Source organism: Pinus tabuliformis, chromosome 1_2, assembly GCF_031772625.1.
Source record: "Pinus tabuliformis cultivar Carrire ecotype Pingquan chromosome 1_2, CPIR1, whole genome shotgun sequence".
Lineage (NCBI taxonomy): Eukaryota > Viridiplantae > Streptophyta > Pinopsida > Pinales > Pinaceae > Pinus > Pinus tabuliformis.
In genome coordinates this window covers 706975684-706991926 of record NC_142298.1, presented here as the reverse complement: position 1 = coordinate 706991926, position 16243 = coordinate 706975684, and the positions used below count along the sequence as shown (strand labels likewise).

The 16243-nt window shown below is 35.2% G+C and overlaps 1 protein-coding gene across 1 annotated transcript in view; it reads right to left on the bottom strand.

Moving 5' to 3' along the window:
• Positions 1–306: 306 nt before the first annotated feature.
• Positions 307–16243, bottom strand: part of LOC149207694 (GATA transcription factor 18-like) — a 37873-nt gene continuing 21936 nt past the window's right edge. The window contains exon 3 of the mRNA XM_089398121.1: positions 307–508. Coding sequence (XP_089254247.1) covers positions 307–508 — 202 coding nt within the window. The remainder of the gene's footprint in view (positions 509–16243) is intronic.

Genomic DNA, 16243 nt, shown 5'->3' with positions numbered 1-16243 from the left:
GCAAAAGCTGTTTTGGGACGTCTCCATTCCATTTTCAAGAACTAAAGCAACGTGATTGTGTTTGCCCACATCCTCCGACTGCCTCCATTTCGTAGTGTGTTCACCGATAACGCTCATTCTCTGCAAATTTCCGCCGGCAAAGAGTGGAGTTATTAGCGTTCCAAAGTTTCATGTCAAAAGCACTGATATACCACCTGCGTGGTTCGACAATCAAAGACATTTTCGCAGAACGCGAAAAGCCTCAACAGTAAACAGTAACGCCGCGTTTTGGGCATACGATGGCGACAACATTATCGAGGCTCATGCTTAATGCTTAATGCAACGCTCTTTACGCTTTTCCCGGAATCTCGTAAGTGAAGCAATTCTGTGTGGTTGATTCAAACGTTGTGGTATGTCTGCCAAAACCTTTTGATGATGATGGCCACGAATAGGCATGCCTGAGAGGCCTGGAGGTATTTCACGACCACCCAAAAGTAAAAGCACTGACTGTACCTTCTCAGGTGGCACGCTATCAAACACATAAACAATTCCGCCGAATTGTGGTACTGGGAGGTGTATGCTCTGTGAAGACCATTTGGTATTCTATGGTATGTATGTTGCACTATATTGAACGATGATGTTTGCTTTGGTTCTTGAACTATTTTGAAGACCGTTTTACATGTGTACATTGAATAATGGTACGCTGAAAATTCATTTAAGAGGACAGTTTAGAGGCATTCGTGGGGTTGAATAACAACTATAAAGGTCGAGCCAGCGGTCCCTAACGAGGTGGAATAATTTGTACCACCGCATATAAAGAAATAAGCCAAACCAACGAACCATAGAGAGGAAAAGCTCGTAGAATCTAAAAGGAGAAACTGATTGATTAGATTGCGCAGAGGCGAAGGTCACTCATCGCTGGTCTGTCCAAAATATAATGATTGATGCAACCTAAGTCTTGAGGCGGACATTACACATAATTAGTTCTCGGCTCTAGGAGAACAGCGCGCACGGGGTACAAACATCTTTAAACAGAAGAATTTTCTGATATTGAATCAAATTTAAATGAGAATGGTATTTATATGTTTCGGAGATATGTAGGCTCAAAACATTGCATTCATGTTTAATGAGATGAACATCATGACCGTTTCATACCTACTGTTGCGAAGAATTTCCGATGGTACGCCAATAATCCTCTGTTTTGTTTTGGTTGACTATACTTGCCCAAGTGCTACAACTTCAATGCGCTGAATTTGCTTAAATATTGTGGATGTAATCTAATTCTCATCCAATATCTTGGGTAAAGACCAAATCAGTGGGGGTGCTCTACAAAGAGCGAGTAAAGAAACTGAAATGGGAGATGAATCCTATCACTAATTGTTCTATATCAAATTTGTTGCATGACATAAAATATGCATCAGATGGTGAAGTTAACAACATGAATTGTGCATTATGTAAGTGAGCTGAACTCATTCTTCACTAGTATGCTGGTTCTACCTTCAGGAGTGCTCGAATTGTTTGTACTTCAACTGCAGATTGTGGAAGACATTCATTTTTCTTGCAAAGGAGTGTTGTTTATGCATGAAAGAAATCAGTTTTGTATATCACTCATTGATTTATTTGTGTACTGACCTGGAGCTGTATTGAATGCAACGAAAACTGTGATTTAAGCTACCTGAATACGCTATGATGCTGCCTGAAATACGTTGAAGCTGTTGTTTTAAATAAGTCTGTATGAGGCTTGAATGGTATACAATCCAATGATATGGTGATTGGTTTCAAATACACTTTGAATAGTTCGAATTCCATTTGCAACCGAGATTTTGTGCTTCTGTTCCTATAGTTGGATCTGATTTGATTGCTGGTGCCATTCATATGTTTAATGCTTTGCTGAGGTTGACCGCTGTAAATTACAGTTCAAAGAATGCCCATGACATGGTGTTATAATTATTGAAGTTTTGATAACCATAATTTCTGAAGGAGTACTTGAAGGATCCAAACAAGTTTGCAGTTGCTGCTGCTCCAGTGTAGCATTGTATTTAAAACTCATTATAGTGCATTGAGTCCTTGATTCCACTGTTGCATAACGATTTTGGTGAGCTGATTGTAATCTTGCACATTGATCATTTGCTGACATTTATAAAGGATATTGCTGTGTACTGTGAGTAGATATTACTTTTCTGCTTTCAGTAGTAGTTGTGATCAGTTTTTTAAGGTGTAAATCAGAGATTGAAGAAAAATGGCCAGAACCAGTGAAGTATTACAGTTCCTTAAAACTCTGATATTATCTACTGTTGATGACACATTACAAATCAGCAAAGGATCTCTCTCAGAAATTCAGACATGTCTACAAAATGCACAGGAAAAGATCGATTTTTTGCAGCTTGAATCACAGCTACAGCAAGAAGAGCTACATCAAAATAGACACCATTCTGAACCTGTTTTTGTTCAGAACATTGAGACAACCACCCATCAACAACATGTTAATAATGTTACAGTTTATTCAAATAAAGCAGCAGTTGAACATGCAGATGCAGAAACTCAATCTGCACTTCCCAAGCCCATCATCAGACCTTGGGAACAGCTTGTCCACAACAAGCACAAAACTGGTCTTGGATATGACAAGGACCTGTCCTTTCATATTCCAGACTATGCCAAGCCCATTCAGTTTCAGAGTGCTGGATTCATTTATGACAGTTCAGCTGCTCCTCATGACAGTTCAGCTTCAGTTGTTCCAGACTCTACCCCTCTTCCACAGCAACAGCAGCAACAATAACAACAACAACATATTGTGAAATTCCAACACTATGACCGAGTTGGCCATTTGAAAGATCACTGTTTTGATCTTCATCCATGTAAGCACTGTCATAAAACCAGTCATTCTTCAAACAGATGCTTCAGAAACAAACGTCCTGCAAGAACAAAGATTCATCTTGGATGGATCGCTTCTTGGCAATGGGCATCAATAGCCAAGAAGATATTCCAAACACATATCAGAACTTGTTCCAGAGTATTGAATAGTCTTGCAGTTGAGTTTTCTCCATCTTCTCACATTGTATTTGACAGGGGGGGAAATGATGGTCATCTACAAGCTTCAAAGTCACATCAAGCGAGCCTGAGCCACAACCTGCCACACCAGTTTCAGAGTTGCAGCCAGAGACAAAGATGTCCGTGAACAAAATTAAGAACACTTCCTCTAGTAGAAGACACCAGCTTCTTGCCAGTTTTGGAAGAGTTCCAGGAATTGCATTAAGCATTCCAGAGTTGTTGGTCATCCTTAAACCATCACAGATTGAGAACACTTCCTCTAGCAGAAGACTCCAGCTTCTTGCCAGTTTTGAAAGAGTTCAAGGAATTGCATTAAGCATTCCAGAGTTGTTGGTTATCCTTAAACCATCACAGGTTGAGACTTCCCTTTTCAGGTTGAAGTTTTACCTTTTATGTGGGGTGAGACCTCCCTTTTATGGTTGAAGGTTTCCCTCTTTAAAATAATAGGATCACTTCCTCTAGCAGAAAACTTCAGTTTCTTGCCAGTTTTGGAAGAGTTCCGGGAACTGCACTAAGCGTTCCAGTGTTGGTGGTCATCCTTAAACCACCGCCCTTTATACCAACATTTCAAAGAGCACATTTAGCCTAGTGTTGCCATGCATTTTTTTGCACATTTTGTATTACAGCTCTCTTCTTGGACTCATACATAACCCTTCGGATTAAGGGAGGGAATGTTGGACACCTAATCCTAAGTGGGTTAGTGTGGAAGTCGAATGGACAAAAGGAGTCCAAGAGACCTTGGGATCTGAAACCCAAGAGTCACATATTTGTACTATAAATGTATATCTATTGTTAATAAAAAATGAACTCACATAATTTATCTTTCCTATTATATGTTTTCCATGTGTGTTTAACATGCTTAATGCGATCACAACGATAGAATCATAGCCCTGAGAGAAAAATCAATGAGTGAGCAAGAGAAACTGATGGCGATGGGTCCGCGGATCGATTTTAGATGTGCAGGTGAAATGGCTACACGATGATGCGCTGGGCCAATATAAAAATTTGAATCGGATTTAAAAATAAACTTACCTGAAGCACTGAATTTAACGAAATTTTTTACCTGTCAATCACACTGAAGCCTCTCTTCGTCTGCGATTGAGCACGTTTCTGCTTATTAACCAAAGGGATTTTCGACGGCTGATAAGGATCTCAAAACCTTGCAGGCCCACGAAGATTTCCGCTACGGTTTCAATGTTTTACACACACAACGCCACTGATCCGTGTAGAATGCCTGAATCTGACGGCGGAGTTTACTTGTTTTGCAATGCAGGTTGGAGGCCAACGTTCTGGACGGGCAGGGAACCCTTTCAAATGTTCAAACTGCAATCTGGAGCGGAATGGTTTATGCCAGAAGGCTTTTCCAGCGAACTGATATCTCATGCAGTCGTACCCACGAAAATAAAATAATAATTTTGAAAAAAAACCGATGCCTCACGTCAAAAATGCCCAATGCTGCTTAACGCTGATGGAGCAAACGTGTTTGTCTCTGCACAGCTAACGTACTGATGTGTGGAATGATGGCTCAGAAAACTGGACAGCGTATGTCAAAGGTATTTTTCTTCTCTGATGCCTGCAACCTGTAATGGAACACACTACCAGATCCTGGAAACAATAAATAAAACCCTAATGAAAACTGTATAAAGCAAAAAATTTGAAACCCTAGATCAGCTTGATAAATTTATAGATTTTGGCCCCTTAACAGCCAGATTCAGCAATAAGCACAGAAATATTTTAAAGGATAAAAACTTCAGGTTTTCACTGTGAAGAACTTCAGAAAATCTCTCATGTAAATTAGAAAAATAAAATGAATGATAGACCCAGGATCAAATCCAACTGGGCTCAGCAAAAAATGCTTGCGGGAGTTGGCTGGTTCAGCCGAGAACTTCCCCTAACGCCCGGCAATCTTCTTCAGTAAGAGTTTTCCTGCACAGCTCACTTCAACCATCAATAAAGAGGGCAAAAACGCTGCTAGATCTCAAAAAATAATAGAGATACCTGCCATTACTTCAGAAACCGTAACACCACTCAAACCCTAGCAAGTGAACAAGATACCTGTGCTCACAATACTCTACAATAAGCTATTATTAATGGCTGAAAAATAAAATATGCAGAAAATTAAACAATCTCACAGCATTTCCAGAGAGTAACACCAGCTAGATTTGGACCCCAAAGTCTTCTTTTATTAACCAGAAACAGTTTACAAGAGAGCTTCTTCACTACAAGACTCACAAATCCAATGATCTGAAATGACCCCTAACACCCTATTTAAAGGAAATGATCCCAACGGCTAGTTCGAGTGATCCATGTCGAAATGATCTCGACCGTCGATGAGGATCAAGACATCTCTTAATCTCATCTGTCGAAATTGTTAACTTATTATTAAAAATAATATTTTGCACGCATTCACTCAAAATATTATTATTTTATTATTTAGGTTTTTTGCTTTATTTTATAATTTTTTATTTATTTCATTTTTTAATTTTTATTTATTTTCTTAAATGGATCATCGAACTAAGCCTTTGGAAACATCACCTAAGACCTAGGACTTAGGACTCATGAGGGGATTTAAAACATTTTCCAACCCTCAAGACATATTACATCATGACTTTTACAATTTACATCTTAAGAGGACAAACCCACTTAATCATAGACCCTCATAAACCACCCAGTTCTGCGACACAACTATAATCTAGCAGATTAACACACTAGGATTCTCCTAAAGTTCTAATGAAAAAATGCATCCCGACTTTGGGGTCAGGTTGAAGGAAAACTCTGCCGATCATGGATCGGTGAGACGAAAAACCTTCCGGGACGTAGATTATCATTAGAAAGTTAGGTCCACCTAGGCAATTTACATACACGACTCATATCTGCTAAGATTATTTACAATTCATACATGCAGACTGGGTTTACAATTAAAATGATCAAGCTGCTGATGACTGCAGGATGGCACGGACACGTCGATCAGGTGCTACCCCTTTTTGCAAAGAAAAAGGGGGTGTACTGCATGGGTAGTTGACCGGTAGTAGTCAACAAACGTTAAATTTTGTGCTAAATTATGTAACCTTTAAACCTAATGAAATGAACGTCCAAATCAACTTTTTTGAAATAGCATAAAATACAATTTCATACTTTCAAATTACACATATAGGCTTTATTAATGCATCAATTTTTAAAACACAACCTCCAAACCTAGGCTAGATTCTAGTTCATAATTACATTCCCATTGGAGATGCATAAAATGAAATAGTTATGCTTGTATTCTCAAATATATTATCATAATTTGTAATCTTACAGGTGTGTTATATATTGTGATCGTGAGTTATAAATATTGTGAGTTTCTAGATTACTATATTTAGCTAATCAAATCCACTTTCTTAGAGCATGAATAGGCCTAATGGTTAATAGCATGTGTTTCCTCCTAAGAGGTCACAGGTTCAAAAACCAGAAGGGGTTAGAGTAGGTATGCTTTCGTAGACATAATAATCAAATCGTTGCGTGGAGGTGGGTCTATTGTCCCACAAACAAGGGGGTCCCATACACCAATTTGGTGTCTCGCTTGGCTATGACCTTAAAATTGGATAATAATAATAATAATAATTAGGATATAGATTGTTAGAAATTTATAATATATAAGAGTGAAAGCATGGATTTGGATTACACTTTTTGGCAAGAGACGGCACGTTTGGATGGAAAAAATGATTGCTCGATTGAGCCCTTTTTAAGCGCTCGATCAAGCCGTTTGAGCACTTAAACAATGTAACCCAATGTTATTTAGGAGCTCGATTTAGCCATGTCTTTACGACAGTCAAATGAAGGAGATTGGGTTTTGGATTTATTTTCTGGCCCAGATAAGTTTTATTATATGGAATTGAATTTATTTTATATGCTATTTATTAATTTATATGTCATTGTACTAATTTACTTCATTATTTCTTTTGTGCTTGATAATTAGGTACAACACTAACATGTTGCCTTCAAAAAGGAAGAAATTGCATTTCCATTGAAAAAGATCCAATACAATGCAATTTTATTTAGCAAAGAATTAATGCTCTTCAATTTGTTCCAGGTGCAATGAAAGAAATTGGGTTGAAGAAATGGGACTTTAGTGAATCGCGTGTGGCGAAAAAGGCAAAGGAACCCCAACCGCCATTACACGGAATGATTGGAAAGGCATACATTGGGAGATTCGCAGACATCAAAGATCCATTAGAGGAGGAAAATGATCAAAATGACGCAAAAAATATTGTGGAAGAAGACAATGATGAAACTCCAAAGGACAAAGAGTTTGAATTACGTGACATTGTTGATTAAATTTAAATTATTCTTGGAAATCAAGCTCATTTTTGGAAACTATTAATTAGTTATACTTGTAATGTTTTGACTTTGACATTTTATGAGAAGAATAAGCACTCACTTAAGGTTGTTATGTGTTCAATATTTGTATTATGTGATTTTTGCATTAATTTTTATGTTACTCATCATTTTTTGAAAAAAAACAATGATTATTATTTTTTTGACATAAAATTCATAAAAAAAAACTATTATTTAACCATTTTTAGTTAAAATTTTCCTATAAAATTGTGATTTCGACATGTCATCTCTAGCAAAAAATTACAAAAAATGATCAAAACGTGTAGTTTTTTAGTTATATTTATGTTAAAAATGGTTATTTTTTGTCAATTGTTAAAAATTATTGTTTTTTAGAGACAATTATTTCATTTGGATTGAAATATTAATTAACGATGTATAAATATGTAGAATATCAAAAATTCAAAATATCGACCTTCTTCTTTAAATATGCAAAACAATAAAAACCTCACTACAAAAAAAGATAAAATTAAAATAAAAACAAGAAAATTTGAAGAAAAAGACAACTTCAAAAATTATTAAATTTAGAAAATAATTATTTACATTTCATACATTAGAAAATTTAAAGTCAAAAAATAGGTTTTTTTAAAAAATGGCCTGATGCAGAATTACCACTTTTTTAAATCAGCATGAAAATCACTACCATTCTAAAACGTAATGTACAAAAAAAATTAAAGTGTAAAAAACTATGCTCTAAAAAAGACGTGTGTTCTGCATCACGCATTTCCAAAATCGTGTCACTTTTTTGCTATCTCTACAAAACGGATAACAGTATCAGTTTCTGTTTCCAAGTTTACATTGTTTGTCTCCATTCCACAATATATGCAATGACAATAAGAAATTAACATCAACATCTAAGAAAATAAATATCATACTAATGTTGCGATCCTTGCTAAAGAGGAAGGCCCTTCCTCTCTAACAGGGTGCAAGAATGGAATGGAACTACTTAAAAATTCAACACAAGAATTGCAAAATTATCACCAAGTACTTGTTGTATTAAAATAGCTGAAAAATACAAGATCAAAATATCGGTATTGTTTCAGATGTCATCCCCTTCTCATAGGATTGAGCCCTTTTTATAAAGTCTTACAGAGCCCCAGAAGTAGGGAAAAAATCAGTCATGAGAATCGATTCTCATGGTTCTCATGCTGATCGATTTAACAAAAATAAAATAAAATAGAAGTTGTTACAACTAGTTTTTTAAATTAAAGACTGAATATAGTTATGCCACATTTTATTGCTATTATTGCTCAGATCTTTTCAATCTTCCACATAGAGTTACATCTCACGGTCTTCAACAATTATCTCAAAAGTAGCAGTCACGGTCTTTAACAACAACCTTCAGGGTGTAACAACATGTTACAACAGTAGTTGTTTGCCCAAAGTCTTTAGTAATTACATCAACACCTGAAAGCAAAACATCCAAAATATCTCTTCCACAATTTCCCTGGTTAGGCATTAAAAAAAAACATTGTTTCTTTCGATACTTAAAAGAAAATGGCATAATAATATGTCAGAGAAAAAGATTGCTTCTTGACCAGTGAGAGTGTCTTTGTGACAAGGGATTGATGGATTTGGTGAAGGGAAATGGCCAAAAATAAGGAAAAAGGTGCCTGAAAGATCCTTAAATATTGCACCCAACAATAAGTTGAACATATGAGTTAAAAAAAAAAATATCTTTTTCCTTTTTCCCTTCAAAATTGAGGAGGTAATCCAATCTTACTTTATTATTTCCACTATTATTCTACAATATTCCTTAGGAGGCCCATTTTAGACCTGAAAATTTCTCTAATGCCCCTTACAGGAACACCCTCCTTAGTGTTTTATACCCAAACACAAAATTTATAGTGAGCTTTATATACACTACTCTTTTTATAATTATATTTACATTTACATATTCTTAACTAACAAACATATTTACATTTACATATTCTTAACTAACAAACAAAAATGGGTATGATACCCTCATTTGGTCATCCATTTCCCAAATGGCTTCATCTGGTCTATGATGCCTTCACTACACCTTGATATGCTCGATTAATGATTTCAAAATGCAATCTTCCTCTGAGCGACAATGGAATATGGCTATGGCTGGAATTCTCCCTCAGATTCCACCTGTATCACTGACCAATCAACAACATTATTAGCATCATGTACATACATTTTAAGCAAATAAATATGGAAAACATCATGTTCCTTCACATTAGGTGGCAAGGCCAATATGTAGGCCATTGAACCCTCTCTTTCAATAATTTGAAATGGTCCACAAAATCTAGGTGTTATCTTTGCATAAGACCCAATATTTTGTGAATTTTTCCTTGGTATGATGGGGAGATAAACATGTTTCCTCAATTGGAATTATTTGTGCACTCTTTGTTGGTATACATAACTCTTTTTCCTATCTTGAACTATTTTTATATTTGGTAGAAACTATTTCTTGTTATATTTTTCAGCATATCGGGTCTAATATGCACCATGTTCACTAGATCCTTCCAACTAATAGGTGTATTACATTCTGTCCCATACATAGCCTCAAAAGGGCTAATTTTCAATGATTCTTGGTAACCATTGTTATACACAAACTCTAACAAAAGGAAAAATTATTCCCACCTTTTAAGTTGATGCATGACATACATTCTAAACATGTCTTCCAACACTCTATTTACCCTTTCATTCTGTCCATTTGTTTGAGTATGGTACATTGTGTTAAAATCCAACTCTGTCCCAAAACCAACAAACAACGCTTTCCAAAATTTCAAAGTAAATTTAGCATCCAAATCTGAGATGATCTTCTTGGTTATACCATGCAAACTAAATATTTCTTCCATGAAAATTTGAACAATGTAAATTTCCTTGTAAGTAGATTTAATAGCTATAAAATTGTTGGGAGTGTGTTAGCTATAAAAAAAATGGACCCCATATTAGGTGGGCGGATCTACCTATGGTTTTTTGCATGCATTTCGCACATGGTTTTGGGCATGATGGTTTTTTGTCCATGGTATTTTGTAGATCCGATCAAGGAAACTACTGTTATGTTCTAATCTAGGGTTAATGGATTGGGGTTTATGGATGTTTCGGCATGTATATATATGTATTGTAACATTGAAAATAATATAATAAAAAATCAATATGGTTGTCCTGGTTTTGGGATCTAAGGGAAAATCTCTATGTATATATGTTTTATGTTTTATGCTCTCGCCATTGTTTATTTTATGTTTTTTAGAATTTGTATGTAGGTAATTTCTGTACGGGGTTAAAACCTACAAAAATGAGCTTCCTTGCTCAACTTATCTACCACCACTATTATGGCATCATGTTGCCTAGATGTCCTTGTAATTTCAATAATGAATTCCCACTTCCACTTACGAATGGGGATTGGTTGTAACAATCCCGTTGGGTGCTTACACTCCACTTTTACTTGCTAGCACTCTAAACACCTACCAATGTATTTGGCCAGACCTCTTTTCATGTCTAGCCAATATTATATATTTTTCATGGTTGTTATCATCTTTTGATAACCTGGTATGAGCTTCTTCAAGTCACCCATGGAAGGTATATACCAACTACCTTTAAATTTCAACATGTTATCCTTTGTGAGGGAGTAGATTTTACCAATACCCCTTCTAGTTCCTATTGCAATCATTCTCGCACTTGTTGATAATGCCCATCGTGCTACATTGCCTCTTTAATATTTTCTTGGATGTCGAGTTAAGTATTGATGGTTTTCACAAGAGCCACTTGTGTTGGAAATACTGAGAGGGGGGTGAATCAATGTTTCTTATCAATTAGCACTTTATTAATATTTTTTAGAGCACTAGTTAATCTTCATAAATATTATTATCATTCAAAAGGTAGTAGAAAACACCATACACCAATGGAAAAAGATAAATACAGTAGACAAGAGTTTAGGTGGAGAACCCCCCCGGGTCAAAAACCACTGAATGCTTCTTAGTAATTGTCTTCTCCTCTTAAAAGAAAATATTTACATCAAGTTTTCAGCTACAGCTGAAGGAGGCCCCAACCCACTAATTTGTAGGCTACAGTTTATAGCGTGCTACTACACCCTAATAACTTGTTGCAACCAGAAGGATGTCCCAACACGTTGTAAGTTAGACCACAACCTGATGAGTGCCCCAACACTTGGTTTACTAGTTAATGTCGGAAGGATTCTTTGTTGCCCTGTAACTTATCATACCTAACTGAAAGGATGCCACAATTCCTTATGCAGGCTATGACATGCCCTAGCACCACCCTGCCGCTCTGAAGTGTTCTCAGACCACAACCTGAAGGTGACTTTGATCACTCTAAAGAGTTGACGAACCACTTTTTACAATTTTCACATTCGATCCCCCTGTGCTCTGAATCAATATAAGCATGTTATAAGAATATGATGTTTATCTTGTCACATCCCGGTAGTCACTGACCACTGTACTATGATGTTTAAGTTGATCCTTACACAATACTTCCAAAATTGATCACTGCATAATATTGCACATCAAACCTTGACTAGCAATGATTCCAAACCAACTGAAAACTACATAATCTAATCATTGCTCATTGTTGTAAAACCTGCCACCAATAACCACTACACATCACTGCATGTCACTACTGACATAGGTCATTGCACATCACAACTGAACCACTGCACTATCCAATCCAATGTTCACATAACCTGTCTCTGCTCAGTCACAATGCCAAAACAAATAATCGAACAGCCTGATCATTCCACTAAGAATCTACTCCTGCACAAGTTGTAAACCCAATTTGTACCAAAAAAATAAACCCATTACATCATAACAATCAATGAACCTTGCAATGGTCAATGCCACTATACTATGTTTCTCTCGAATGAATATGTGTTCAATGGTTCATAAAGCAATCATCCAAATCACTATGCCAAGCTGCTAAAGTTGTTACAAGTACCAGGAACTAAAGTCTAATGATAGCACAATCTTAAATGCGTTGGGTCATCCCTACGACCTATTTTCAATGCTCTCAAACTCTTCCCAAGGAGGGCGACTAGCATATGTCTTATTTCTGCTGCTCAAATAATCAATGTCCTTGTGCCATCATCATTCACAGATTTCATGTAAGATCACTATTCAAGAATGTTGCTACAAAAATATTGTTATGTCAATATTATTAATATTGTCACTGTTAAAGTCATCAAGACTACTACATATAGTATGATATTTCACTTCAAGTTTCTATGCCTTTCACTGTATAAAGATGAAACCTTTTGACTACTTCTAATAGTGTACTATCACAAATATCAAAAACACATTCCCAAAAGTAATAAGTCATTATTTCGTTGTTACATTAAAACACTATTGTTCACTAGAATAATCTCAAAAACACTATTGTCTTCACTACTTCAAGTAATCAACTACCACTTATCAAATCAATATTATTTTGTATCACTATTGTAGGATATTTGGAACTCATATGTGTCCATGGTTTCAAAATAATTATGTACCCTTGTCTTTTGTTAGGATCAAACTCCCTTTATATTTGAAATCAAGAACAAGATGTAAATTGATACCTAGTTAATTAGATGCACTAATTTCTTTAGGACACCTTTAACAATGTAGTTTCTAAGGTACAATTTCCTTAGGAAATTTGCCTCAATTCCACTCTTTATCATCTACTAAATATGTGCATTAACATTTCACACATCAAATTCTTACACATCATGATAAATTATTTTCACGTAAATTTATTAAATATATCATGCATAATTTTAGCATACTCTACTCATCAAAAATTAATTTGTCCATGGTTTTAAAATTTCAGTTGATGGTTTTTGAAACCAACTATCCCATAATTACCTCCCAAATAAATTCAAACTCAATAAATATTTAAAACCATTTATGAAACTAACACACAATTTCTAAAAATTACCCACATTAATAATTATAAAATAATCCATAACCTATACTCATAATTACCATGGTTCCATGAACCACCATAAGCCATTTAAATCATTTGTTTTTCAAAATAATCCATGGTTTTTATAACCAATAATGAATAAAGTAAATTTTCCATTCACCACATATTATCCTTCTAAAATTCTAAATTCAAATGGCATTTCCATTATAGGTTCCAAATTTGATTATTAATTGGGTTGATATATAAATAGCATCACATTTAATCTATGGTCCAAAAGATTTTGACTTTTTAACTTACTTGATCCTTGCCACAACAAATTGTGGCTATTCCTAGAAATGTTCCCAACAAAATCAATTGGAAAATGTTGTTCTCTACTTGACTCGCTATGGAGATAACTTTAGCAACGCGTTAGGGTTTCCCCATTAAAAAAAACAAGGTCGTAAACCAAAAATTATTCGTTGTCTACTCTATTGTTTTCGATAACTTCTATAGGGCTGAGATGCAGAGCAAAAGCATAATAGCTAGTTCATTGAGGTGTTAAGTGAAGATGACTAATTAATGTTCTTATATAGTTTCTTTTGGATTGAGAGAGGTCTTTCAAAGATGATCATTGGAGTACATTAAAGAGGAAATATAATTAGATTTAAGACTTTAATCTAATTTAAATAAAATTAAAATTTTAATTATAATATATAATTTAACCAATTTTTAATAATATTTATTTTTAATCATTTTAGACTTTAATATATAATTAATTGTTTTCTTTTTCTTTTAGTTTTTATTTTAATTTTAATTTAAACCTTATTATTCAATTTCTCTTTGAACTTTGACCAACGTGTAGGAACCATATGGTCACCCTTTTGGGGTTTTAGCCCACGAAATCGGGTCCTCGACTTCAAACGTGAATATCTCTCAAATTAGGAGGCCTCTTGGGGCATACTACATACCATTGGAAACATCTTGACAAGGAGAATCCAATGACATGGTTCTCCAAGCCAAAATCAATGATTTTTCACTTCAAAAACCCTCGACAAAGTCAGGGTATGTCCTTAGTCGAGAGAATCCAAACCCTAGCACTAGGGTTTTCAACCATCCAATAATGGAGCTTCCAACTTGAAGTAATCTAGGGAATTATTAAGAATCACTCATTAACTATTTGACATCAATGATAGGTGTTTTTTTCAAAGTCAAACCTCAGGGTCGACATCAATGACAACACCATCCAACAACTTTTAGCCTTCTACTAAATGCATCTATTACTTTTTTCCTTTCCTTTAATGTACTTGATTTCAAAATAAAATGCACTAATCAAGGCTAGCCCCTTTCCCTGTCTTCCGTGTAGCTTGGGTTGATCAAATAGATACCTCAACCCTCCATGATCTGACATCAAATTAAATTTCTTCCCAATGAGGTAATACCTCCACAATTTCAATGCATGCACTATCACTACTAATTCCATGTCATTAGTGACATAATTTTGTGCATGCTCATTCAAATTCCTTAATTCATAATAAACCACCTATCCTTCTTGCATGAGGAATCCATTACTCCCTTCCTTTCAAGCATTTGCACAAACTACAAAAAAAAAAATTGGATATATTATCCTCAATATTGGTGCATGTGTGAGTATAGATTTTAACTACTCAAAGTTAGTCGTATATCCTATTGTCCATTGGAATTTAATTCCTTTCTTTTGAAATGTTGTGATTAGATGCCAAATCTTTAAGAAAATTTGGATAAACCTCCTCTAATAACTGGCTAATCCCATGAAGGCTTTGACTTCTATCACATTCTTAGAAGTAGGAAACTCCATAATGTATTTAATCTTCTTTGGGTACACTACCACTCCTTCCTTGGAAACAATGTGTCCCAAATATTGAACCTATGACTGGAATAATTCACACTTGTTGAGTTTGGCATAGAGCTTGTGCTCTCTCAACAATTGCAACACTACTACTAAATGTTTTTCATGATCCTCCATGGTTTTTTAATAAATGAAGATGTCATCGACAAAAGCCAATACAAACTAGTCCAAATATGGACTGAAAACATTATTCATTAAACACATAAATGTTGTTGGAGCATTTGTGAGTCCAAATGGAAAAAGCACAAATTGATAATGCTTATATCTAGTTTTAAATGTCATTTCGTGAATATCTTCATCTTTGATTTGTACCTGGTGGTGCCCAGATCTCAAATTGATCTTTGAAAATACAACAATCCCTCTTAATTGATCAAACATGTAGTCAATCCTTGGAAAAGGGTACCTATTCTTTATGGTGGATTTATTTAATTATCTGTAGTCAATACAAAGTCATGAGGTGCCGTCATTTTTCTTTATGAATAATAAAAGTGCTTCCTAGCATGATACATTGGATCTAATGTTATTTTTCCATGGCATTGGAGTCTAGGTTAGGGTCTTAGAATATATGAAACTACCAATCCAAATACCACAAAAAACTCCTTTGAACAACTGAATATAAACAACAGTAAATCAACACATGCACAAAATAGACAACTTCTTACAAATTTTACAATAACCTAACTTTGTTATATTAACAAACTGTAATACAATTGTCTAGGGCTCTCGTACAAAGGATAATGGCCCTCATACATCCGTTGATAAAGGAATAAAAATTAGGGTTTATTGTCACCAATTGTGACCACCAATCTACCTTGAACAAGATACAGTCTGACCTACTAGTTGATCTAGTGCACTTCACAGCTCCACTGGTCATATCCTCAACACATATGCATGGTCCTTTGGCTCCCGCTCTGTAGAAACACCTCTCTACCTCTATCATTTTTCCTACTACTTTAGGACACTGAACAAAACTCCAATCTTCCCAATAGTTTATCATTCTCCCATCAACGACTCAACACTTAGGGTTCATCAACTTCTCACTTGTTGCTCCTTTGTCCTTCAAGAATTCAACACTCTTTGGGACTTCTT